The sequence below is a fragment of the Haliaeetus leucocephalus genome, unplaced genomic scaffold, assembly GCF_000737465.1.
Source record: "Haliaeetus leucocephalus isolate CR32 unplaced genomic scaffold, Haliaeetus_leucocephalus-4.0 Scaffold162, whole genome shotgun sequence".
NCBI lineage: Eukaryota > Metazoa > Chordata > Aves > Accipitriformes > Accipitridae > Haliaeetus > Haliaeetus leucocephalus.
Genome location: NW_010972598.1, coordinates 9,990,055 through 10,015,567, shown reverse-complemented (window position 1 = coordinate 10,015,567; position 25,513 = coordinate 9,990,055). Strand labels below are relative to the sequence as shown.

Sequence of the window (25,513 nt, the reverse complement as noted above, 5' to 3'; positions counted from 1 at the left end):
GGAAATACCCACTGCCCTATACAATCTCACACCTTACTCCTCCTTATAGAGAGACTTACGTTGTATTTTGACTCTTTAACCTGTTTTTGGGACGTCCTATCGGGTTAGCATAGCGTCGTTTTATCTGCGCTGCCTTCTTGTGTAGAAGTTTTCTTCCTTTCTTCCGTGGCCGACATATTTGACATATCCACATACCTATAAGACACAAGTCCCCGTGACTGAATGCAAGGGACATCTACATCGGACAGAAAGGAGAATTACAGGCCCCAGGTCTTCTGACAGAAAGGGTAGGAACAGTACCAAAGGCCCCAGTCATCACATATACATGTAAGAAAAATTATGTGTATGTTCCAGCAACCTAAACTCAAGTCCAGTTAATTTCCACCCCCATGCCCAATATACTTCCCACAACCATGCAGGAAGTCTCTTTAATTCGTAGCACATTATCAGAAAACCATAAAAAGTAACACATTTAATTATTCCATATTCTGCTTGTGACTACACTACTTCCAACTATCTTCTATAGGAAAATTTTCTTCTAACTACCAACGAAGAATATTCCACAGATAACCTGCTTTCTGAGAGAAAACAGAAGTTTGGTTGTACTCCAGGATTCTCTACTGTCCAAATGGACATCACTTCAAAAACTCAGAAGCCCATCTCTTTCTTTTGTACAAGGCTATTCATTCAAATGGAAGCTGATCATTTTAATCTGCAAGGATCACTTCTGTTCCCTCAAACCTCAAAAGATTTTCTTGGAAACCCTTCACAGACAGCAATGTACAGGAAGCAGGAGACCATGGAAAATCTGGATGTGAAGCTCTGACCCTTCTCTACTTTCTAATATCTGAAAAGCAATGCTGTAAAGAACAAGTTAAATGTAGCTAAAAGAGGACCAAATATGCAGAGGCACTTTCTACCCACTGATCTCTTCCAACACCATCTTAAATTATCCTTTTCATCACAAAGTCCTCACCTTTTGGCATCCTGGTAAGAGGGGGGTCACAACACTCCATGTGAAAGCCACGGTCACATGAGTCACAAAATAGCATGTTATCCTGTTGAAGACAGATAAAGTTAATCTCTCTTCAGATGTGCATCAGCATCAAGCCCTCCATTAATTTGTCACATTCTCAGAGAACACGCACATAGTTTTCAGCTATAGACATATCATGGTATTTCACAGGTCTCAGAAAGACTACCAGTCTCAAACAAAAGCTGCAAATACTTGACTCTAGAATTATTTTATTTTGTAGTTTAACAGAACATCCACAAGACGGATATCCTCTTCATTCAGTCCATACTGCACTGTACTCACAGCATTTTTGCCCTGATCTCGACAGGAACTGCATGTTTTGCACTCAATGCACTGCCATCGCAAGGCTTTCACTCGAACCGTCAACTCCGGAGAGAACTTCAAACAGGACGGATGACCTACAGAAAAAGGAGAAAATTATACCAGTAAAACTATTCCACTGCTGTTAATGCTCACAGATAGCTCACAGAGAGATTACTTTATCAATTACATATTCCCATGCAGAATTTTGGTTTTCCAGATACTCCTATTTTTAGGTGCTCCTATTCTTATCTACTTATAACACAAAACCAATACCCTAGGATAGCAAGTGGCAGACCCACATACAAAAGAACACCAAGATAATTTTTCATAACTGAATTGAGAAACATGATAAAACTGGTCATCATTACCACATTTTTAAAGAAACCTCCAGGAGCCAAATGAACTATTTGTGCTAGGTTAACTTAACTGTCTCCCCTCTGGGAGCATGAGATTCAGCTAAACTATTATATGCCATAGATGCATACTCCTCATACGTATGGGTCAGTAGCAGCCACTATACCAAGCTCTTCTGTCTCAAGTGGATGGGTTATTATTAGCAGCACTGTAAATGGTCACCTACCACTGTTGCCACAGTCAGCACAAGAGATGAGCTCTTCAGGTTTCTTCTCCCGATTTTGCTCTTTTGTACCAAGGCAGAAACTGCAGATTGGAATTGGTTCAGCAACCGGCTGTGAGGAAAACAGACAATAAAAACACTGAGTATATCAAGGGAGCAAGTTACAATACACAAAATCACACAGACATTAATATCATGTGTAAACAGTATGTAATATACACTGTGCCTCACAAATTTTAGTTGGTTCTCACCACACAACACTGCATTAACTGTAACCTGAATAGAAGTTAGAACTCCAAAGACAAGAGACATAATCCCAGGTACAACAGAAAAGAGAATGGAATTCCAGGGCTAGGGGAAACTTGGAAAAACAAGCTGGGAAAGAGGGCTATAAATTAATACATAACTGAATGCAAAGTTAGAGAGAGTTAGTGTCTTAATTTGTCCACAAATGAGCGAGCTATGATGCGATGCAGTGGTGGAAAAAAGGCACAGATGACACCAGAACACAGCAGTCTCAGCAATTCCCATCAGGTATCCAAAAAGTAGTAGTGCAATCGTCAAAAGCATTTGCAGTGCACTACCTGGAATAAAACGTATTATAGAACAAGTACAACAACTGCACAACTATTAACATGGTTATGAAAAATGAAAATAAAAGAAAATTCTCTTGCAAGAAATTATGCGAATACGCTGTTTAGCACTCAAAACCAGCAGATGAAAAGGTTTGCTCTCTCTGAAAAAGTTTGGGAGGGTTAAACATTATGTAGGGAAAAAGATGTATTTAAGATGAAGCACAACACTAGCAAAATAACAAATAGATATTAACTAGCCAACAATACATTTGGCCTGGAATAAGCAGGAGGGTTTTAAACCAAACGACTGACATTCTACAACAGCCTCCTCAAAGAAGTAACAAGTGCAATAACTGATAGTTTTAAAGTGGCACTTGATCAACTAATGAGAGGGAAAGGATAATCTTATCTCCAGTAACATTAAGTGCTGGATTTCATAATCCAGCAAATTCTTTCTAATCCAGTTTTGCATTTTCCAAGGCAAGTCGGTGATTTATAGTTTTCAGAGCAAAGATGTAAGCAAAATTTAATTTGAAAACATAGCAAAAATATGCTAAAATCACATTTAGAGCACTGGAAACATGAAAAATGTTAGATTATGGTAAGTTTTGAGACACATTGTTTGTATAGCTTTATCACACTACAGTTAATGATTTCACACATACCTTTTTCAGAGTATATAATGCAGCTACATATGCACATACTGTTAATTATTGTATGGAAGCATATACCAGAAGAACTTCAAGGAATCTTTACTCTGGCTAAGTCAAAGCAAAAGCTATATGCAGAATAGTTTCTTGTAGAAATCAGGTTGGTTTATGTTACAGTAATATAGAAACTGAAAGTGTCAAGCTGTCTTTACTTCAGTGTACAGATCCAGTATACTTACAGACTGAGGTGTATTCCTTAAAACATCCACTAGATGGAAACAACATGAACACTTTAGGAAATTTGCTATTTCAAAATTAAGCCACACAATGTGGAATGACTACCTGGGAATGAAAGTCTAACGTTCCTCATCCTGAACATAAGTATTTATCTTGGCCTTTGGGATGTTGAAGTGTAAACTAATATGAAATCACCTGGCCATCAAACTATTTCAGTCTGAAACATTCATAGGTTTAGTGAATTGAAGGATTCCAGTTTCTGCTCCTTTTGAGGAAGTGAGAAAACAAGACAACTGTAGATAGTTACGCCAAGCATACAAATTGTTAATATCCAAGTGGGGGGGGAAACTAGCATCTTCACTTCGACAGGAAGTATCTTTCCAGCCATATTCACCATAGTAATGTTGGCTAAAATCAGCTATGTAGGGATCCCCCATCCTCTTTTAACAGAAAGGGGACTGACTGTACACAAATTGTTCTCTTTTTTTTCATGACTGGACTCTAGGTGCCAGACAGCTAGCCGCTTCCAGTCAGTATGAGGATTACTGAGGGGAAAAAACTGGGTATTAAGGGTCTGTCAGTGCTTTAATTTCTTTGGGATCAAGATTTCAGGAATTACTTTTACCCTCTACCTTCTGAGAAACATTCACTTGTCGTCTTACCTTCGATCTCTTCTTTCTGAGGAATACTTACTACCTCTTGGAACAAGTTACCATTAACTAACTTTCATCTTTGCCATAAGAATAATAACTGGTTCTTTTTTAAGCACCATTATTCCTATTTTCAGATTAAAAAAATGCTCAGAGAAAGTTCCTTGAGTAATGTCAACAAGCAGATCAGCATGAGAACTAAAGAATGCAGAGATCCCTGCCTAGGCATCTGCTGATCCTCTCTGAAAGAAATGCAATGATCTTGATCCACCATAAAGTTGCAGTAAAAAGGTTTAGAATCCAATTTGGCATGTTCACTCATCCTTTATATTTGGTCATATATTAGCTCAGTCAATTAAATTAAAAATAAATAAATAAAAATTTACAAAACTCTTTAGCTTCTTAGCAAATTGTAACTTCCACAATATTACAAGTGCGGTTTTGCCAGAAATAGACTCAGCAAATGTAATTTCACATCCCAGAATCATTCAGTCTGAGGTTGTGATGAAGTTTCATAAAGAATCTCAACTACACTGTAACAGTCTTTCAGACAGAGGGTAAAAAGAAACATTTATTCTTTCTAATAGTTAAACTCTAATGTGACTCAACATTCAACAGCATCAATTTCCCTGCACATATGGCTAGATCTTACTGTCTGACACAAAGAGTTTACTGATTTTTAACTGCCAGTTAAGAGCTAATGTGACATTAAAGTTGCACTATCGAATGCTGAGGTTTACATGTGGTATTAAAAAAAGAGCAAAGAAGCAGAAGAAGGGTTAAGAATGACAACCAAGCTATGACAAAAAACATTCATATTACTCTATACACTTCTGTTAGGTTTGAAGTTACCAATTCAAAACAGAAATAATTAATGAAGACTGCCAAAAATACAAAAAGAAACCATGACCCAAAACCCCAGCACTTTCTTGCTCTCAATATAGAATAATCTCAGTGATACTGTAATAGAACAGAACAAGCACAAAATGTTGGTTTTCTTAATACAAGAGGGACAATATACTTTCAGAACTGAAATCTGCACCGAATTTCAATGTAATGTATCTCAAGAAAAAATTTACAGCTTTAGTTCAAAGGGCTGTAAAATGATGTGTTAATTCAGAGACTTGACATAAGCCTAAAATGCCTACTTTGCAAATCTGGATATACAGAATCAAACTGCTAAAGATAAAGGTAAAGCATTCAGAAATGCTGTCAACATAGTTACAGTTAAACAACCAGAAGAATTTCATTTTCCACTACATACGAGTCCTGGTTTCAGCTGGGACAGAGTTAATTTTCTTTCTAGGAGTTGGTATAGTGTTATGTTTTGGATTTAGTATGAGAAGAATGTTGATAACACACTGATGTTTTCAGTTGTTGGTAAGTAGTGTTTAGACTAAGTCAAGGATTTTTCAGCTTCTCTTGGCCAGCCAGCAAGAAGGCTGAAGAGGCACAAGAAGTTGGGAGGGGACACAGCCAGGACAGCTGGACCAAACTGGCCAAAGGGATATTCCATACCATGTGGTGTCATGCCCAGTATATAAACTGGGGGGAGTTGGCCTGGGGGAATTGCTGCTTGGGAACTAACTGGGCATCGGTCAGCGAGTGGTGAGCAATTGCATTGTGCATCACTTGTTTTGTATATTCCAATCCTTTTATTAGACTTGTGATTTTATTATTGTTGTTATTATCAGATTATTATGTTATCATTATTATTTTCTTCCTTTCTGTTCTATTAAACTGTTCTTATCTCAATGCATGAGTTTTACCTTTTTCCTTCCAATCCTCTCCCCCATCCCATGGGGTGGGGAGGAAGCGAGCGTGGTGCTTGGTTGCTGGCTGGGGTTAAACCACAACGATACGTAATCACAGTAGCACTTGGAGAGACTGCTTATTCATGGAGAATGGCTGTACCCCAACATCACAAGACAAAGAAACCAGGCAAATCATATTTGCGATCAGAGTAAGAATTGATGTTTTTACCAGCCCTTACAGATTACATCAAGAATGCATTTGGTCTAACATCTGCAAATGTAGTGAAATGGACTTAATTATGCAGTCACAACTTATTAACTCTATTACTGAATTGCAGTATAACCACAGATAAGACATTCAAACTTTTGGCACCACTTAATTACCAAATGGTGTTTATGTGTTCTTTATGTTTCTTCCCCCCTACCTCCCCCTTTCTTTTTTTTTAGAAATGAAGCAGAATAGCTTTACTACTTCTGAAAGAATCGTATGCTACAGCCCCTAACAAACCGAAGTAGTTTGAAAAAGTTAACTCATTGCAAAGCATGAAGTATAAAAGGGGATTTCTTCCCTCTGGTCAATGTCACAGCAGACACCATGGAATGAGATAAATTAGGTGGAAGAAGACAAGATTGCAAGATTTTTGCCAGCAGTATTAGGTGTACATGAAAGATACAGTAAGAATTTACAAATTATTATAGGGCAGCAAGTAAGAAAAAGAACAGAACAACCTACAAGAAGAGGAAGGGAGAAACAAATGGCAAAAGACTTCTTGCAGGAAACAGATAATAAAATTGTAAATGATGCAAAGAAGGAATAAATATTTCCTATCTATTTTTGCTTTATATGTTTAAATATTTCAGACAAATACAAGAAGAATGTAAAATAGAAATTAGATTATTGAGACTATTATTAGGATTGTATGTCTAGCTCCAATATTCACATAACAGCGGGATATGGAAATAATTTTCAAAGGACAGACAAAATTATTTACGAATAGGTGACCTACAAAAATTAATATACTCGGGAATGACTAAGAAATTAATTGGACACTAAACGTAAGTATTTATACATGGAAGAAATACAAATATATTAACATATTAATATAGAGCAACCTTTCTGGCAAAGCAATAGCAGATGAGCCAATTCCTGACAGTTACATAGGCACAGTCTTAAAATAAACTATTATTTTCTATATGCAAGTCAATTAATAAAGATAAAACAAGAGAAACCCACAGGCAGCAGATGTGTAGCTAATCAGAAGCTCTTTTAAATGTATTATGGGTAAAGAATCCTAAGCACAGCTTTTCTTACAAAACATCATAGAATTATTACTGAAAACATAAGAAAGGCAGAAATATTCCACAAGTATCTGTTCTTTGATTTGGGAAAAAGCTACTAAGGTAATCTTACCACATGATGCCAATGAGATGCCCTCCTTGGCAACCCTAAGTAGTTCCCATTTAAAAATCCCCCAAAAGTTACAGTTCATAGGCCAACAGCTAATGCTACTAACACTTCAAGCCTTTGTGATACTTACTAAAGATCTCTTTCTGTACATCTTCCTAAAAAACAACAATTAACAGCTTAGATGCACTAAATACATCTTTTCTGCCAATACCTTCTTACCTAGTGGGAAACCTTGTAGCATGGAACACTGCAGTCCTATATACTTACTAATCAAAGAACAATAGGACAGTAAAAGGAATTAAAAAATTGACTGTTTAAATGTATTACAAAGAAATATTGTACATTTAAACCTACTGTATACTTCAAGCAGTATTTACTACACTACATCAAAATTCACCTGTTGGCCTAAACTTTCATTTAAATTATGTTACATGTTAGCCTCTACCATGACTACTGTTTGATATAGTTTTAGATGATTTACACATGCCCACACATTTGAATCTCTTACCAAGCACATGCAATTCATTCATACAAGAATGGACATTTCAAAAGTGACAGCAGACATTTCTGAATAACAGTGATACCGTTATCCGCTGAAGGTATCAATCCCTTTGACATCAACTGCATATTCACATCTTGCTGGTTCCAATGCTGTGGTTAGTTTTTATAGAAGTCATTTTAAAATATCAACTTGCTAAACTGCATGCAGAGCACAGTGGAATAGTTTTTGCAGAGCAGAATAAGACTGATGGCAATTTCACTCCTTCTGGCACAGAAAGCCAAGAGCAATGAACAGTGATCACCCACTACATTGTACAGGAACATGTAAGTGATATGTCAATCAATGTAATTTCTGGAAGCAATCTGATCAAAGGTCTGACAGACATCTAAGCTCAGAAGAGACTGTAGACAGCTATGCCCCTTTGAACAATGTTTAGAGCTACCACCTTTCTCCTCATGGCAAAACCCACTAACACCATCACACCCCCAAAAAAAGTACCAAGCGAGCATCAATTCAACAGTGCAGGCTACGTTATTAGCATCAGTGGATGCTGTTGGGACCTCCCCTCTGACTTTTTGATCTGGGAGACTACAATTATTTTTTTCCCCCAGGAGGAAACCATATACTTTGACCTATTGTTTCTTTTTATCTGTCTCAAACCCATGACTTCCCCCCCCCCCCCCCCTTTTTTTTTTGTGCAATCCCCTCTAAGAAACTGCCATGGTTCTTGGAAATCAAAACCTAGGAGTTAAACTACTTATATAATCTGACACACTTTAAAGAAGTCTAGTACATTAATGAGGCAGTTTGCCTTTGGGAAAAAAACCACACCAAAAAACCGACTACCATACCAGATTTATAAAAGTATCTGTTATAAACATATCTTTTTTCAATCAATGGATTGCTGTCAGAATGAAAACTTCCTGAGCTGCAGTCCTACATTTTTTTAAATATGTAAAACACCTGCTACTCTCCAAGCCTTTTAGCTGAAGGTTCTACCACTACATCCTAAAGAACACATCAACTTCCCGCTCCTTTAATTTGCTCCCTCACATTCCATGAGAAAGGCTAGTACAGGAAGAGACACAGTGGAAAAAAAAATCCAGAACTTTAAGCAAAAGTCCTTGTTTTTTGTTTTTGTTTTAAATAAGTGCTCTACAAAGTTAATATTTTATAATGTACAGTCAGCAGCATGGCAATCTCAGAGACGCTCCCTGACAAAAGTCTGTCAGGGCATGAATTATGTAATCTACTAACCAAGGAATTATATTTTCCTTTGGGGCAAGAGCTTACTTCAGGCAGCAGTACCCAAAAGCATACTTGCTCTTCTTCCTGACCAGCAAGGACACCTCCACCTTATCAACAATGATGACAACAATAATCTCCACTTGTCTTTGCTTTGATTTACTTGGCTGTAAAAAGGAAACAACATTTCCCTTTCTCAAATTCTGATATTAGAGTTCAATTTCAGCATGGCAGATACACTGAACTGAACAACTCCACTGTTTTCACTGTCATTTCAGCTACTTTCATTCAGCTGTGTACATGCACTACTACTGGGTGTTAAACGGTATGAGTAAGGGAAGAATTACTTTTCTTTTATCTGTTTGACTTGAAGGGAAAACTTGAAGCAATTGTGCAATCCAGGGCAGCTGATCATTTTACTTTTAGAATTTGGTTATAATGTAACAACAACATGGCACTAAAGAGCACAGAGCATGTAGAACCAAGTAAGCTTGTGTCTGATGTATTTCATCAGACTGCAGTCCTGCTTCACTAAGGATAAGCCTCGAAATTACTTTCCTAGTCCACACACTTTCACTTGCACGCTTTTCTTTTGCTCATGTCTACACTGCGTTTGTACGTGCAAGTCAGTTAATATCATTAAACTGCACTTATCTATGCTTCTATTCACCTTGTACATGCTTCTATCCAACTTCACCTCCAAAATCCTCATGTCATATACTTTGCTGCAGCTACTTTAGCTAGAAGAAACCTATTTGTAGGTCATCTTTTCCTACAAATTAAAGTTCATTCAAGTAATCAAATAACCAAACTTTAATGACACTCCAATGACTGCCACACAATGTTGCATCAAGGAGTCTTCTACAACTCTGTTTCACTAGTTATAGTGTAATATACTTTGTTCTTGCATTAAAAAAGCAGCACTACTACGGCCCCTGCAGATGGGGAATTCATTGTATTAGCAGTTCACATCTGAATTGTTTCAGATTCAATGATAGCTTCATATGATTACATATGCTTTCCAGCTATGTGACTGAGGTAGTTACAAAATGCTTGTATGACCATAATAGCTGCATATTCCTCATGAAACATTAGAAGACATGAACAATTATATTTGTTATGGTTCTCCCATCTCTTATTTTTCTATAGGTTATTGACTAGCAAAGCTTAGCAGTGAATTTCATTAGCTGTCTTGCAATTTATTTTTTTCTTAAATACTTTTCTGTGAACAGGAGCAGAAAGTATATACCATTTCACTGAAAAAAAATTCCCCAAACACAGCTGGCCTCATCTAACAGTGGCTATCCTATACCATTTGTGAAAGCAAAGCTGGAACATTCATGCAACCTTTCAGGGAAGAAGTAAACTATTTCATGTATCTTCTGCAGGAAGTTCATGAGCAATTTATTTAATCAAAGAGAATTTTATAGAACCTCTGTACAGTCAACAGTCTAAGAGAGTCTTTCTTATCTCTTCTAACCAGTATTTGTGCACACCCTGTTCATCCTCATAGTCCTTCAAATTTGGATGTCCACATGTAAACACTGCCTAGCTTTGGAAGAACCAGATCAAAGACTGGCCTTCACAGATTCAATGTTTCCTGTATTTACCACCCCTCACAAATCACAAACAAACAATCACATTTAAAAACCAAATCAGCTACAGTTTGGGGAAATAAAGAATAAGTTTCTACTAGAATTCAAAATGTTTTAGAATAATTTATTACATTGGAATAACTTTGAATGTGGAGATCAGGCTACTCCTCCAAAGCTTCTGTGTAAGACTGTGTCATGCTAAGTATGGAGAGATTTCACTGCTGCTGTGTTTGTTCAGCAAAGAACATCCTGGCAAGTGAAAAACGCAAGCACACAATGAAAGATTCGTGAAAACAAGACTGGAAGCAGCCAGCTCAGTTTCATACTGCAAATTTTTGGCAGACATTCAACTCCTTCTGCTGTTTTTCTCGCAAGCACATCTATCTGTGTGATGTCACCACATTCAGCAGGGAGGGAGCCAGAACAAATTGGACTGACAGTGTCTTACAGCCTGCCAGCCTCTCGGCACATGTTGTTACTATACAAAGGATGTCTAGAAACCAAGCGTGCTCTACAGATTCACAGTCTGTACACCCTCCTAAAGACGACTACAGAGAAGTGCCTATGGAAAAAGTGTGTGTGTAATTCTAAAACCTCAGTTTTAGCCAATCCATCTGCTTTGTAGTCTTCTTAATTTAGGAAGCGCGAGATAGGAAACTCAGCAAAACTCACAGCCAGCTCTGTAGCCCACACTGTCACAGTGATCACTGTCAGTAACCTGAATGCACTTTACTTCCTGCAGACATTTTAGTACCATCAGAGGCTCACTAGATACCAGGACTATCTTTGCTCCATCATCACACATCTGCTTGTAGTAGTCACTGTGGCTGAAATCGAGTAGGTGTAAAATTAAAGCTATTAAAGCTAGTGTAAAAGAAACATGTACACTCATGTACACCATGTACAAAAGAAACATGTACACCAACTTTTTTGTTTTGTTTTTTGTTTTTTTTGCTTTGCTGTTTAAGATATCCCGAATGTGAGCCCTCCAGAGAATCTACCACAGCAAGTATTTACCGAACCATCCCACTACAGTACACTTAGCTAGAAAGTTATCGTCAAGGAGCACTGACAGATGGCTTCTGAGAATTCATACTCGATAATGGTTTTTCGTGTGTCTGTTTTTAAACAAATAACAAACCATTACTCCTCACTTCAAACAGCCCATGTTGTTGCAAAGGTCTGCCTCAAATGCTGAAGCTACTGGAAGGAGTAGATGAACCAGAAAAGCCAGAGGGGAAGTTCAACCTACACCACGTGAAGAAAATGATTTAAAACATGAGGAAACATGTTTCAGTAAGCAGGGCATCACAAAGCCTGGATTCCATGCCTTTTGGATCAGGGGCTGGGGACGAAAATCACTTCAGTTCCATGCCTCAATAAAATCAGAACTAATGAATTTTATATTACAAAAGTAATTTTACAAATAATAGTTTTTTGCTGTATAGAGGCAAAACAGCACAATTTGGGAAATACTATTCAGTAATATCAACTTGTGGCAGCAATGGGTTCAGTTTTTTTTAACCTGGTGAATGACTCAGCCCTCTTCGTCTATCTGAGTTACCAAATCACAATTCTTAATGTTCTCTCCAGGCAGCATGCTAAAGAAAAAATACAAAGCAACTGAGAGTAAAAACAGAAATTCCTTAAAATACTCTTTGCGCTCAAGAAAACAATGTCTATTTTAATAGACACATGAAAAACTATTACAATAACACATGTATGTATGTTTGCCTGTACCAATGGATATTTTGTCTCCAATTCACTTAGTTGAGTCTTACTTGAAAGAAAGAAGCGTATTTATATGGCAGAATGATGGCCTAAAACATGAGGCTACATTAAAACAGGTGTAAGGGAAAAAAGATAAAAAAGTATGCAGAAGAAATTACAAGCATGAAATACATACCTCTTCCTAAGAGAAACATAAAAGGGTCATTTAAAAACAAAACAAAAAAAATCAAAGGACATTCAAAATAAGTGCTACTGTTTAAGGAAGGACTATTACAATGGAGTGAACATCTGAAATGCTGCTACAAAAGTAAAGTGAACTGTGAAAGCTAATAACTTAGATATTAGTGCAGTATATATAGGCTGAATTCTATGCAGTGGTTATGACCTCTGGAAACCTATGAAAAAACCCAATGTGGATACTACTTGGGGCTGACATTCAAACTGAAGAAACTGCCTTACTATTAGACATGCACATGATAAGAACTTTACAGAATGTCAGCTGGAAATATTTAGACAGTCCATTGTTAAATAACCTTCCCAGAGCTATCCTCTAATCAGAGGATTAAAACAATTCAAGATTTGTACGTCACAATCAGAATCACATGCCAAGACTTCGCGCCTGCAAACTGGAGGGGGGGGGGGGGGGGAAGGGAGGCTCAAATTTCTTTATTTGCAGTATAAAGAAACTCCCTTCATTTGACACTGATTCAGGAACTTGGCAATTCAAGATACTGAAGTTTTCTTTACCCAAAGCTATAACCTGTAAACTCTCTTCTATACTTTGTCCCAGCTTCCTAATTTTCAAAAAAATAAAGGATGCTGTCTTAGGAGCAAGGGATGACTATATAACTCAGTTTTAGATGAAATAATATTTCCAAGTAGTCATAGACTTCCACAGCTGCAAAAGCAAAACACACCCCTCAAATCAGCAGCAAACTAAAATCTTAACTCCTCTCATTGGAAACAGTTTGCATTCCATGACACTTTGGTTTTCACAAAAAATAGGGAACTTCAGTATTGACTTTAATTTCCAAAAATAACAAATTACTTTGGGGAAGAGACTTTTGTAAACACCTAAGTAATTTCTGTGCATATAGGTAATTATTCCATCTTTAAATACTGTGTACCACTTCAACATTAGCTGCAACCCTAAGAGAAAGGAAAATACTTCAGTTAGAAAACAAAAATGAATGAACAAAAATATTTAATGCAATGCAGGGGCCCACATAAACACGATAACAGAGAAGGCACAAAAGGAACTGTGACTGCGAATTTAGTGCACGTTAAAAACATCTGATACAAGGCTGCTATCTGTAGTTTATGCAGTATACCCACACAAGTGCAACTACGGGACCAAATCCTACTCAATTTTTGAAGCTCTACCACCTTGAACACGAGATTGGAGAAAAAAGAAAAATAAACACTCCGCACGTAATTCTTCACTATCAAAATCCACTGCTCAATGTAACACTCTTGACAGTAAGATTTAACAAAGTCTTATGTGGTTGACCCACAGTCCTCATTCAGTGCTATTCTCCTTCCCACACCCCATGCTGTCTGCACAAGCATAGATCATTCCCACACAAGCAGCCTTACACAGCAAGTGTAGCAAACCCCCAAACAGGCACAGGTAAAACCTCTTCCAAACAGGTCTGCTGCTGAGAGGCTGCCCATACAAAGCCAAACAGGTCTGCTGCTGAGAAAATGCCCCTACAAAGGTACCCTGAATTTGAAAAGTCAGGTGACATCTGTGCTGAAGTAAGGCAGTCAGTCACTGTATTTTTGCGGATGTATATAAAAAAAAAAAAAAAAAAAAAAAAAAAAAAAGGCAAGTGCATCTACTTTTTCCCTGAGATAGCGCTAAAGATTTTGCATGCATCTTAATGATTAGCAGCTTCTGAAGCTTAGTCATTGCAACACTGAGCAGCAGAATTACTTTCTTTCCTTCCACACACACCTTCAAGGAATTCACTATGAGTCCAGACAAGTTCAGAGATCAGCACTCCAACCAAAACACCTCATTACTAAATATCCAGGATTGAGTCTTAAAGACTGAGGAGAAACCTAACGTCTGGCAGAGGCTGTATATTGTTGAAGAATTTTATATTAAGTCAAACCTACACACACATATATATAAAGTCTGTATCCGTCAACAATTTTTCTAGACATTTAAGATTAGATGGGACAGTTTAACAGAAATGGGGACAAATGTATAGAAAAGGTGATTTCCTTTATAATTCAGAACACCTTTACTTTTGACATAATTTTCATTTTACACATAGATAAATGGAGACAGAATGGTGACTCAACTTGCTGACAAAGACTTAAAAGCAAAGATTCCAGAAAAGGAAGAGCTCCATTCTCATATTTTTAATAACACTTGTGCAGGTATTTAGCTGTGTACAAAGATCCATAATTTGTTCTATCCAATTTTCAGAAACACAGTGAACTGATAGAGGTATTGATAATAAAAGCTTTAGTAATTCATAGGTCTTCAAAGAAACATGCTTGGAAGATTCAGTATTTTCAACCCAGAATTCATCGTTCATGCATGAGTCCACAGACTGGTCACTGGCCTTCGAAACTGACTCAAAACAAGCAAATACATTATCAATGGGATTCTGTTTGCTATGCAAGGGCCATTCTTTTTGGACACCCTTCTCCCTCCTTTCTTTTCAATCTCACTACAAGTCCAGATTTACCACAATAGCAGTAACAACAGAAAGACTGCCAGATTCTTGGACAATGAAACAACCGATGAGCTACAATTTCTCATCAAATGCCTGAAGCATTATTAGTAGCTGTTTCAAGGAAAGGTGTTCACAGTCAGAAAAAAACTGGTGAGGACAGAAGAATTAAATCAGATTTACACAACAAATAAAGAGAAAACCTGAACAGGCGGAATGAAGACTAACATGACTTATCACAACTCATTAGGATAAATTTAGTTTGAAACTCTTTAATGAGGCAAGTAGGAATAAAATGTTATCTACCCACCTACTCCACAGAGGACAGAGGTCAAAGGACTCAGCAGGCTGTCACACATAGGATTTGTTTACCACATTTTCTGTTGATTGCTTATTTGTACTTACTTTAAGAACATGGAACCTATCTTTCAACTAAAATGACATTACTTCATTTAATACTTTCACCTTTTTAAGTGTTTTTCCTGCCACCACTATGACTTAAGATAAAATTGCTGGGAAACTAGGGGAAGGGCAGGGACAGAATTAGCTGCCCTCATTCTCTCTGCTGTTTCTTCCCTGGCTACATAACAAAGCTAACACTGGAATCAAGCTGTTGTGTATTTAGCAGTGTTCTCCACCACCCACCCTCCTCCCTGTCTGACTATACTTTAAAGCTCTGTAGTAAATAAGATTCCTTTATCAACCAAACTTCAGAAACATGTCATTCCGTATCTGCCAACAAACTCCTGGACAGAAAGGACTAATAACAGGGATCCAGCCAACATATTGGACTAGTTTCCTCCTTTTTAACCAGCTATCCTATACTCAGCTTCTGTTGAAACTGTGTCAGAGAATGCTGTTAAAAACACCTCCTCCACAGTAGCACCCCATTGACGTAGGTACTCATCACAACATCTGATGTCTTCCCACAGTCACAAACTTTGCCTTTAAGTTACCATTACTCCAAATACTGCCAGAGCCCCTCTTGGTATCATTCCACACCATTTCACCCTAAATGCACTGTCTCATAGCATCCATTCATAGCTGTCCATGACAGTAACGTTTCTGACATGCTTACATTTGCTCTATTACTAAGAGCTACTTCACCTGTTCACTAATCGAGTGAATCAAGTTCAAAATAATTTTTTAGCACTTGAGTTTCCAGAGTTACACAGAGTACAGATGGAGGCCATCTGTTATCAACCACAATTTTTTTTAGACAGAACTACAGCTTTCTCTTCCACACAACCAGCTGGAAAGAGAGTGAATCCTAATCCTCCTCCAGCTGGGAGCCAAAGCTTGAAGAGCACCCTTGGAGAGCAAGGGTGAGCTCTCAAAATATAATTACAATGCTCTGGTTGCAGATCATTTATGTACTCCACCCAAAACAAACCAATCCACAAATAACTTCCTTGCCAGTAACGGGACAGTCCTTTGCTTTAAGACATGGAATTAAGTTATTAACCTAAAACAGGCACAATATAGCAATAGCTACTGTATGCTTAAAGGCCTTCAAAACAACTATGATGCCCTCAAAGCATATGAACTTTCTAAAAAAATACAAGTTTGGCTTCATGTGATAAACATGAGTGCACGCTGGGATCTAGAACTATTATTTGCAAGAGGGAAGGCCTAAAGGATGCTGCATGTATAATAACCCACAGTTAAAGTGATTGATAAGTACCAACAGATATAAATAGCAACACAAAACTAGGAAGCAGACATGCCACAAGGAACACATATGAGACAGCAGTACAGGGAATCTGCTTTAAATATTCCTCCTATTTTTCAGCCACAGAAGTTTCCCTCATTTTTTTTTCAGGAAGCACTTTCAGAATTTTGTTTTTATACCCTCAGCTGTACTGCAGGACAATACTAAGATATTTACTTAACGGTTGCTACAGCCATATCCAGTTTTAACCGACATAAAAGACAGTTTCAAGGAGAGTGCAAATGGAGATCAATTAATACCATCTGTATTTTCCTTTTAATTGTGGAAGAAACAGTCCAACTATTGTCCTGAGACCAAATTTCAAATGCTCTGGAAACATTCAATATGTATTTCAACCTCTCCTTCAGTTAGCTGATGTGTTAACATATTTTTTTAATAATAACAAGTTTACAAAAATTCTTACAGCCTTTTAACGTGTGTTCTGTAACAAGCATCAATAATACAAAAGCAGAGCAAGCTGTCTGTATCTAGAGCTTCCAGCCTTAAAACCTGCATCTTACTATAGCTTAGTTCCTCACAACTATGTGCCAGGAAAGAGCTCTTTGCTCTTAACCAGTACTATATATTACTGTATTGTAGTAGTGCAGTAATTCTTACACTGTAGTAATACTATATTAACTATTAAACAGTACTTGTTAATTGTAGTCATACTGCAAAAAAAACCCCCACGCCTACACCACACAAATGGTAAATTTAACTCCTATTTGTTAAATACGTTATTACTATTTTTGTTGACAGTGAATGGATAAACCAGAACATGCAGGGCACTGAAACTACACTTTAGCATTCTGGGGATAACAGCTTTAGCATTTATCAAAAACTGCTGCATTAATAAGGTAACACAGTTAGCTTGGACTTTTATACAAGTACTACATTCTGATCTCCCACATGTTCATTGGTTTTTGACTAAAGCTAGTATTCAGGCAATGGCTGGGTTCCTCCTTCTAGCTTGACCATCATACTACACAATTTTAAAATCACGCCAAATGATTCCAAAGGAAGATATACCCTGCAGTAAGTACTGCCATAATACACAGACATAATATTTTGTAATCTCAAAACCATGAATGCATTTGTTTTGTAATGACTAAAAGACATGATTAAAATTTTCAGCATGTAGCTAATATACCATGACCTTTATTTGTTACATAGATACTATTATCTTGTGCTCTCCATCTCATGAGTATTGTCTTATTTCACACTAAATGCCAACTTTCTAAAACAAGATGCTTTTCAGTTACACTTTTGTACAGTGCCAACGCAATATGACTTGAACTACTAGGTACCATAGACCTACAAATAAAGGATACTGTACCAATGAAAACTGTTCAGGAAGACAACCCAGGGCTTTCCAGACCAACATAGATTCACTGAGCATTTCTGTTTCAACAAAAGGGGGGGTGGAGGATAGGGTGGGAAAAGCAAAGCTATCTATTTCAAAGGTTCTGATCAAAAAAGACTTTAAGTATTGCAATCTTCAATTCTTTCCCCCAGCACCCCAGCATTCTAAAGATGCAGCACACAACTGCATAAGAAGTTTCTCACAATCAAATATGTAATATACATTTGATAGCCATACATAAGCATCAGATACTTGTTACTTTCTGGGCTTCAGATGCACAAATAGAGTATTTCAAGCTAAGTGCCTATAAGAGAGAGAAATCAGTCTTTCTTGTCTGGCAAATGGAACCTACCTTTTGTGCCAAAAAGTAAGCAAAGAAATAAAGGCATTAGTGGTACAGATAAAACAAAGGTATAACAGGTTGCATGGCCAACTCAACAGCATGCAGCCAAGGCCTCTGATGATGTGCCAGTTCACAATAGAGATGATTAAAGAGGCTACCGCCCTGTGCTGCCCTCTCTATCCCTTCACTGGAGATTCCCTCCCTCCAGCAGCAGCTGAATTTCACAACACAGAACATTAACTTAAACCAACAATTTCATTTAATAGTAATAAACTGGGCTACAAACCACAGCAGTTGAGGAGCAAAATACCACTTGCTTTATCTTTCCAATGGCTGTGGTAACCTCTGGCAGAGATGCAAGGTGTCAGGACAAATAAGATTAACTTCCTAAATCATCTCTATAGCACCTGCCCCAATCATGAACAAAAACCAAAACAAAACAAAAACCCCAAACTAAAAACCCAATCAATTGGTGGTGAAATATCCCAGAAAATTTCATCAAGATACTCCCTAAGTTTTTTCTGCATACTCGTGTCAAGCCTTTATTTCCCAAAGACATCTCAATAGCCAGTATATGTTAAAACACATACATATAACAGTGTCATTTTTTATTCTGTTTAGCTTTTCTAAAGATGACAAAAAAATTCTGCCCTCAGCTATCTAAAGATACACGGCATTCATTTAATGATAAGTTATGGTTTCCAAAGCAGCACCGAAGAATTTTTTCTCCCACCTCAGAAAAAGCATTTTTAAAATAATAATTAGTAGGAAGTTTCAAGGAGTAAAACTATTCCTCTGAACAAATACTAGCATACAGCAATTTTTCCTCAAGAAAAACAAAAACTTTTAAAAGTAAAAAATACTGTTTCAGTCTGCAAGTATACTAATTGCACATGAAACAGAAGTGACAGTTATACTTTAAAGAAATCTTTCATGCAGATTTAATCAGTGCTTTACTGTAGAAATTGCACTATAATAGTGGGATTACTTATTTTAGAGTCTAGCTTGCACAGTATTGCTCATTCCCTACAGATGTCACTGATTGATGGTGGACTCGGCGCCGAACGTTCTTTGCTCCACACTTACCACCTCTTTGGCTGACCTAATGTGGGAGGCCTGACGTCTACACTTCCTCACTTCCAGCTATGTTGAAGGGATAGTGCTTGCCTGATACTTACCCAGGAGGCAGCAACTCAACCGTATTCTCTTTCATTACAATTTCATTATGAACTCCCTTTATTTTTAGGTATTGCAACAATTTGCTGCCACCACCCCCTTCTTTCTTTCTACAACAGGGGTAGGTATTGTGAATCTTACCAGTCCGTCACCTATCACAGAAACACCACCAAAGTCAAGTCCAGCATTTAGTCCAAAATGTCACAAGGAATGCAAAAATAGCTCTTAACTGCAATTCCCATTTTAGCTTCTAAACTACAGGAAACTGAAAAGAAAGAAAAGGCCACTTCCCTAAAGCCTACACGAGTGAAGGCACACAAGCACTTAAAACTGAAATTAAAGACAACTCTTCTTTTGTCAGCCATTGTCACTAACAGATAAGCAAGTTTCAGCACTGAGCTCTGCCCATCAGCAGGTTTTTTTTTTTTCCTGTTTGCTTGTTTTCATCCAAGTAGTGTTTTCAGGCCAGGGATTTCAAAACCATAATGTCAGCAGCATGTCATTACTACCTGGCAAACCACGATAACTTGCCAATTTTTTTGCCCTTTAACACTAGAATGTGGTATTCACAGAACACTGAGATAAAAAATAAGATCTGAAAAAAAAAAGCAAATAATATTTACTAAACAAAGCTTCTGTAGTGCTGCTTTATGTTTCTTTTAAAAAATTAAGCCTCAAACTTTCATAGACCTCCTGCAAGGTACTCAGTTTCATAATACACAGGAAAATAACCGGAACTGAATGTTCACTTTTAGGCATCTAAGCAAAGTGGCACTACTATCAAACAGACAGGTAAGCACTTGCAGTTGAGTAGAAACTACATTTGAACAAATAAAAGGAAGAAATACTACACCTTTAAGATTCATAAATTTGGATCATATGATATAGGGAGAGTTCTTAAATGGATGTTAAAGACCAAACAGTGCAAGGATAAAAGATTAACAACAGCAAAAAAGAGACAGATCATTAGGATTTCTCAGGTTTGGGAGGTTGAGCTTTTGTTCATGTTGTTGCCAAGGCTCTTCTAAGAATCAAGAGAAACATCGTCACAATACTCCCAAAGAATCTGTACTGAACAGTTCCATTAAAGAAAAAAAGGGAGAAAAAAAAAAAAGAAACAAAAATCCCTCACCACTTTCAAGCACCCAATAAGTCAAGAAAATTACTACTGCATAGTAAGCCTTTTGCACTTGCATAACTGGTTGAGATTTAATACAAAACAGTAGAGTGAAGGAAGATTATCACATAGTGTCTGCATTAAAAAACAAAAACAGTCTTAAAAATCCTGTAGAATAGGAACTGATCTTTTGGCTTCCGCTGACTTGCCAGTCAATTAATGCTGGCAGAATCTACATAGAAGTTTTAGTATCTTAACTTCAAAATTATTTAAAAAAATAGTATGAAACTCAGCTTGGGTTACACAGCAGAGAGATGGTACATGAAGAGCAGAAATCTAGGATCTTAGTTTAAAACACACAAAAGAGGAAAAAAAAAAATCAGAAGAATTTATTGAAGAAATTCCTTGCAAAATTTCCGCTATAGCTACTGTGCATTCTTACGTTACTAACGATCCTTTTAGTGTTCAAGCTGCTCAGACCTGAGCAGGTGGAAAGGAATTAGGGAGCATATCTAACACCCCAAAACGCACATACATGTGCACATGCATTTATATTTATGCACACACAAGAACTTGATACACATTTTTCCACGGGACAAAAAACAAACCCCGGACCAAATTCAGCATTTATAGTAGCCCATATTATCATTCACCACTCTGATACATCCCATTTTAAGAAAACCCCAGGGAACACTTCATCTGAAAGAATATCAAGCTGGCCCCAAGTTTTGGCACATTAGAAGACTGAATAGGCTGCGAAACATACTGTGTTAATAATAATACGCACAGCTAATATTTTCCACTATTACTACCACTCTCAATCCAGCTAGTTGTCTCATGTGCCATGCTTGTTTACATCCAGTTTTCATACTGTTTTACAGCTGTACTGATTTCATTACAGATAGCTGGAGAAATACATAGGAAACATTTGTAGACAGAACACTTGAAAAAAGGATAGAGGAAGCTGCTGGAATTTTCAGCATAGTAATACTTACTTCCTATATTCCACCAGGCCACAACACAACGCTCTCACTAGTTAAGTACTGCGTCCACAGTAAAGTTCCCACAGTTAAATGAGAACTTCAGAGAAACTTTACTGGTGATAAAGCAGTTGTGCAGATTTTTTTTAGGAAGAAGACTCCTACAGTAGTTTTAAGTCTTCAAACCCTAATAGATCATAAAGCAGCCCTCTCATCACAGAGCAAAGCTGACTTGAAAAGACACGAGCAGCACACACTCAAAGAACTCATCCCTGAAGAGGGTATTTACAACAACAAAAAATTTTCAACACTCCTGAAAAATCTATTACTGACAGAAAAAATAATTTTCACGTTCTAGAAGTACTGGAGATTAGTAGTGCAAAGACAGGAATCACTGGCAAATTGGTCTTCAATAAACAAAGACAGACTTCTGTTTTACTATGTGTGCACAGTAGCACAAGGACAGGAAAGATACTGATTGGGTATGAATTTCACTCAAACAACTTCATCTTGAGGTTGGAGTGGAGGGTCAAAGACCTTAGGCGTGCAGAAGGATGGAAGAAAGAATGGGAAAAAAAGCATAAAAATAAGAGAAAACTATACAAACCAAAGTATTTTTCTATTATGAACTATATTTAAGAAGAGCAGGAGAGGCGCACAAAAGGGAATAGAAGTCCCTAAGCATTCATTCCAGCACTTCCACACTCTCTATGCCCTCTGATTTCACTCTTCAGCTGCTATATCCTATATACCTTTTCTTCCTATTTCACAACAAAACTGTTCTGGGACAGAAAGTGATTTTTTCACTGTGAACAAAGAAAGCCTCTAAGACAGCATTAGGTGGCAATTGCTAATCAGCGCTTCACTATGTTATCTGTATTCAAATAAGAAGCCAAACTGGCAGTCAAATAAAAATGTGAAAATAAGAGATGATCTCAAGTTTGCATTGCAAATCCACCTCACCTTTAAGTGAGGAGACCTACTTCCTATGTTTTGCTAACATTAACTATAGTAAGCCTGTTATCATACATTCAATCCTGCTGTACAGAAGTGTTAAGAGGTAAATTCCCCACAGTGGTTCATTTGCAGTTTTCAGGTCCAAAGTACAAATCACAATCTATTATGTTTCCTCTGATCACGCTTCAAAATTTGGACACAGTAAGGTCCTAAATGCACGTTAGTCATTTCTAACTTAGAAGATGCAAGTTAAACAAATCACCGACCTCAAACTGCAACTCTGTATTGATACATTTCATCAATCACAAGAAAATGCCCATGCAAACTGGGTCTTACCTTATCCTTTTCATGGGGAAGGAGACACACTGGAGGGAGACAGGAAAGAGACTCAAAACTCTCCTTCCCATCAGCATTAGTGGTTGCTTTAGTGTTGAGTTGGTACAGAGGTCCATCTTTAAGGAGCCTACCATGGCCAACAGCACGTTTGACAGCTAATCGTAATTGCTGGTGAAAAATGGAGGCAGCGCTACCTCCAAATAATGTAGACACATCTTTCTGACCTTTCAGAAAGCGCTCGATGTTCTTCAAGGATGAGCCACTAGACTCAGCCAAGCCCTCAATTGCCCGTTTGATAAGTTTATTCCAGTCCACGTTTGGTTTACCATCCAACTTGCCATGGTTCCGAGGCTTCGGAAGTGCTATTCTCCCAGGATTATCAGGATCCTTGTAGGAGTTGAGACCCTTGTTGGAGACTTTTAAAATAGTTCCATCTTTAACACTCAACTCTAACTGTTCCAGAACAGTTTTGCGGTCCAAACCGTGCGAAGATGACACTGCATTGCATATCCTCTCCTCTGAAGGACGCTGTTTTTGCTTCTTTACCTTTTTGATTGCCTCCAAAATCCACTCTGTGTACAGCGGGTTGGCGAGTTTTACCATGGTGAAGAATTCTGTATATCCATAGAGTCGTTATCCTTTATCCCGATGCTGAACAAGTTTCACACAATGAGAAAACAGATTCTCGAATGATGGGAACCAGCTAACCATAGCATACACGTTTTCTGTTCTGAATTACTCCTCCTTTCTCAAACATTATTTGTTTTCACACTGAAGAGAGGAAAGCAAAACAATTAGAAATTTCCTCATTCTTTCCAATAAATCCCATAACAGCTTCAGAGAAAGTTTTTCCACAAAGGTATAAAGATTTCAGCATATCTCACCTCAGCTTCTGGTCTGCACACTCACAATCAGAAGAACTGTAACATTAGGCCTAGAAGAAAACAAGAAGAGAGACATTTCCAAAGAACAGTTAGGAAAAAAAAAAAAGAAAAAAATTAGCAGCCAACATTAATTCATTAAACATATAGCAGAGTTTTAATGCACTACTACAGTTCTGAAACACTTAAGTAACTCTTAAGGTTTTATCTTCACTACTAATAAAAATAACTCCATACAACCTAGAGAAAAAAGCATGCCCTTTTTACTTCAATCCATAAGTCAGTATAAATTCTATACCAAGTTCTATATCATTGCTGAGCATGACCTAAATTAATATTTGGGGAGGGGGGGGAACCCACAACAAAGATCTTAAGAAAAAAAAAAAGCAGCAGCTCTCTTCATTTTTGCATATGGAAGACACTGCCTGAAACTTCAACAGAAAGCAGTGGGAATAGCCAAGAGTCTTGAGCAAACAGCAAGAAACTTTCAGAGCTCTTCCAGGAGCGTAATCATAGGTCTGATTCCCTCCTGCTAAGAAAAGCTATGACAGTTGTTCCATCAAGAAAAAAAGTGAAGAAACGCAGCTGGAGATTGTAATTAAATGTTCCACTTTCAGAGACCATAGAAAAGAAGAATACAACATTATAATCTTCAGTATAGATGAGGCACACTGAAAACACTTGAGGACAAAGTAACAGGTGACCATACACAATGAAGAAGGAATGCTTACGACACTGCTAATTAAAGATGCAGATGGAAGGGTAGGAGGCTCTACTTCACAGCCTTTAGTTGTCTTTAACAAAGACTTTTTCTAAGTGTGATAACAGTACGTTGTGCTGAAGTTCTACTGCAGAAGTACACTATCCGAGAAGAATTTATAAACTGTTTATTAAAAGGAATAATGATTTTCTGCAAGGGAAGTTTTAGTCACGAGCTAGTCGTCAACACAGTTCTCCCATTCTGCTTTCTAGTAAGTACTGAAGAATTTACCAACACACAGAACGCATTTGCATACAGACATCGGACTCAATTGCACAGCTCCATACGGCCAGTACTGGAAAGATTCAGAACTACTGTTCAGACCGAAAAGGACGCAGCGCTCGCCTAGAGTTCTTTCACCCCGCGAACAACAGATGCAGAGGGAAATACGGTCCCGGGGACCTGCCCGCCTGGCGAAGCGAAGATGCGCTCCCGGGGTGCCCGGCACGCTATAGGATTCCGGGGCCACGGAGGACGCAGTGCTCTGTCCCCAGCACAGCTCGGTGCGCACGACGTTACGTAACCGCCCGGCCAGGCCGGGGCGAGACCGGGACGGTCCCAACGCCGGGTCGCTCGTTCCCTCGCTATCTGCCTGACAAGCGGCCCCTGCACCTGCTACCGCTCGTCCCCATCCCTATCCCGGACAGGCCCCCCCCCCGGCCCCCCCCCCCCCCCCTTCGCTCCCCTCCCCCCCGAGGGGCGCGCTGCCTCAGCCGAGGGACTCGCACCAGCGGAATCGGGAGAAACGGGGCGCAGGCCACAGCCCCGACAGCCAGCCGGGCCCCACACCGCTGTTCACCCCCCCTCCTCCCACCCCGGAGACGGGCAGTGCAGCCCGGCTCCTCGTACCGGCTCGGCCGGGCCCGGGCCCGCGCCCGCCTCAGCCGCGCTCTCTCGCGCCAGAGCCGGAGAGGAGCTCGGCCCGCGACCCCCCCCCCC

At 38.4% G+C, this 25,513-nt stretch overlaps 1 protein-coding gene across 2 annotated transcripts in view; it reads right to left on the bottom strand.

Annotated features, from left to right (window-relative positions):
- KAT6A (K(lysine) acetyltransferase 6A) overlaps positions 1 to 25,513 on the bottom strand; it is a 52,284-nt gene that overhangs the window by 26,385 nt on the left and 386 nt on the right. For both annotated transcript variants that reach the window (XM_010562722.1, XM_010562723.1), the window contains exons 2-7: positions 23,818 to 23,867; positions 22,934 to 23,704; positions 1,920 to 2,028; positions 1,319 to 1,434; positions 977 to 1,058; positions 60 to 195 (exon numbers count right to left, since the gene is read on the bottom strand). In XM_010562722.1, the coding sequence (XP_010561024.1) occupies positions 60 to 195; positions 977 to 1,058; positions 1,319 to 1,434; positions 1,920 to 2,028; positions 22,934 to 23,536 (1,046 nt within the window). In that variant the 5' untranslated portion in view covers positions 23,537 to 23,704; positions 23,818 to 23,867. The remainder of the gene's footprint in view (positions 1 to 59; positions 196 to 976; positions 1,059 to 1,318; positions 1,435 to 1,919; positions 2,029 to 22,933; positions 23,705 to 23,817; positions 23,868 to 25,513) is intronic.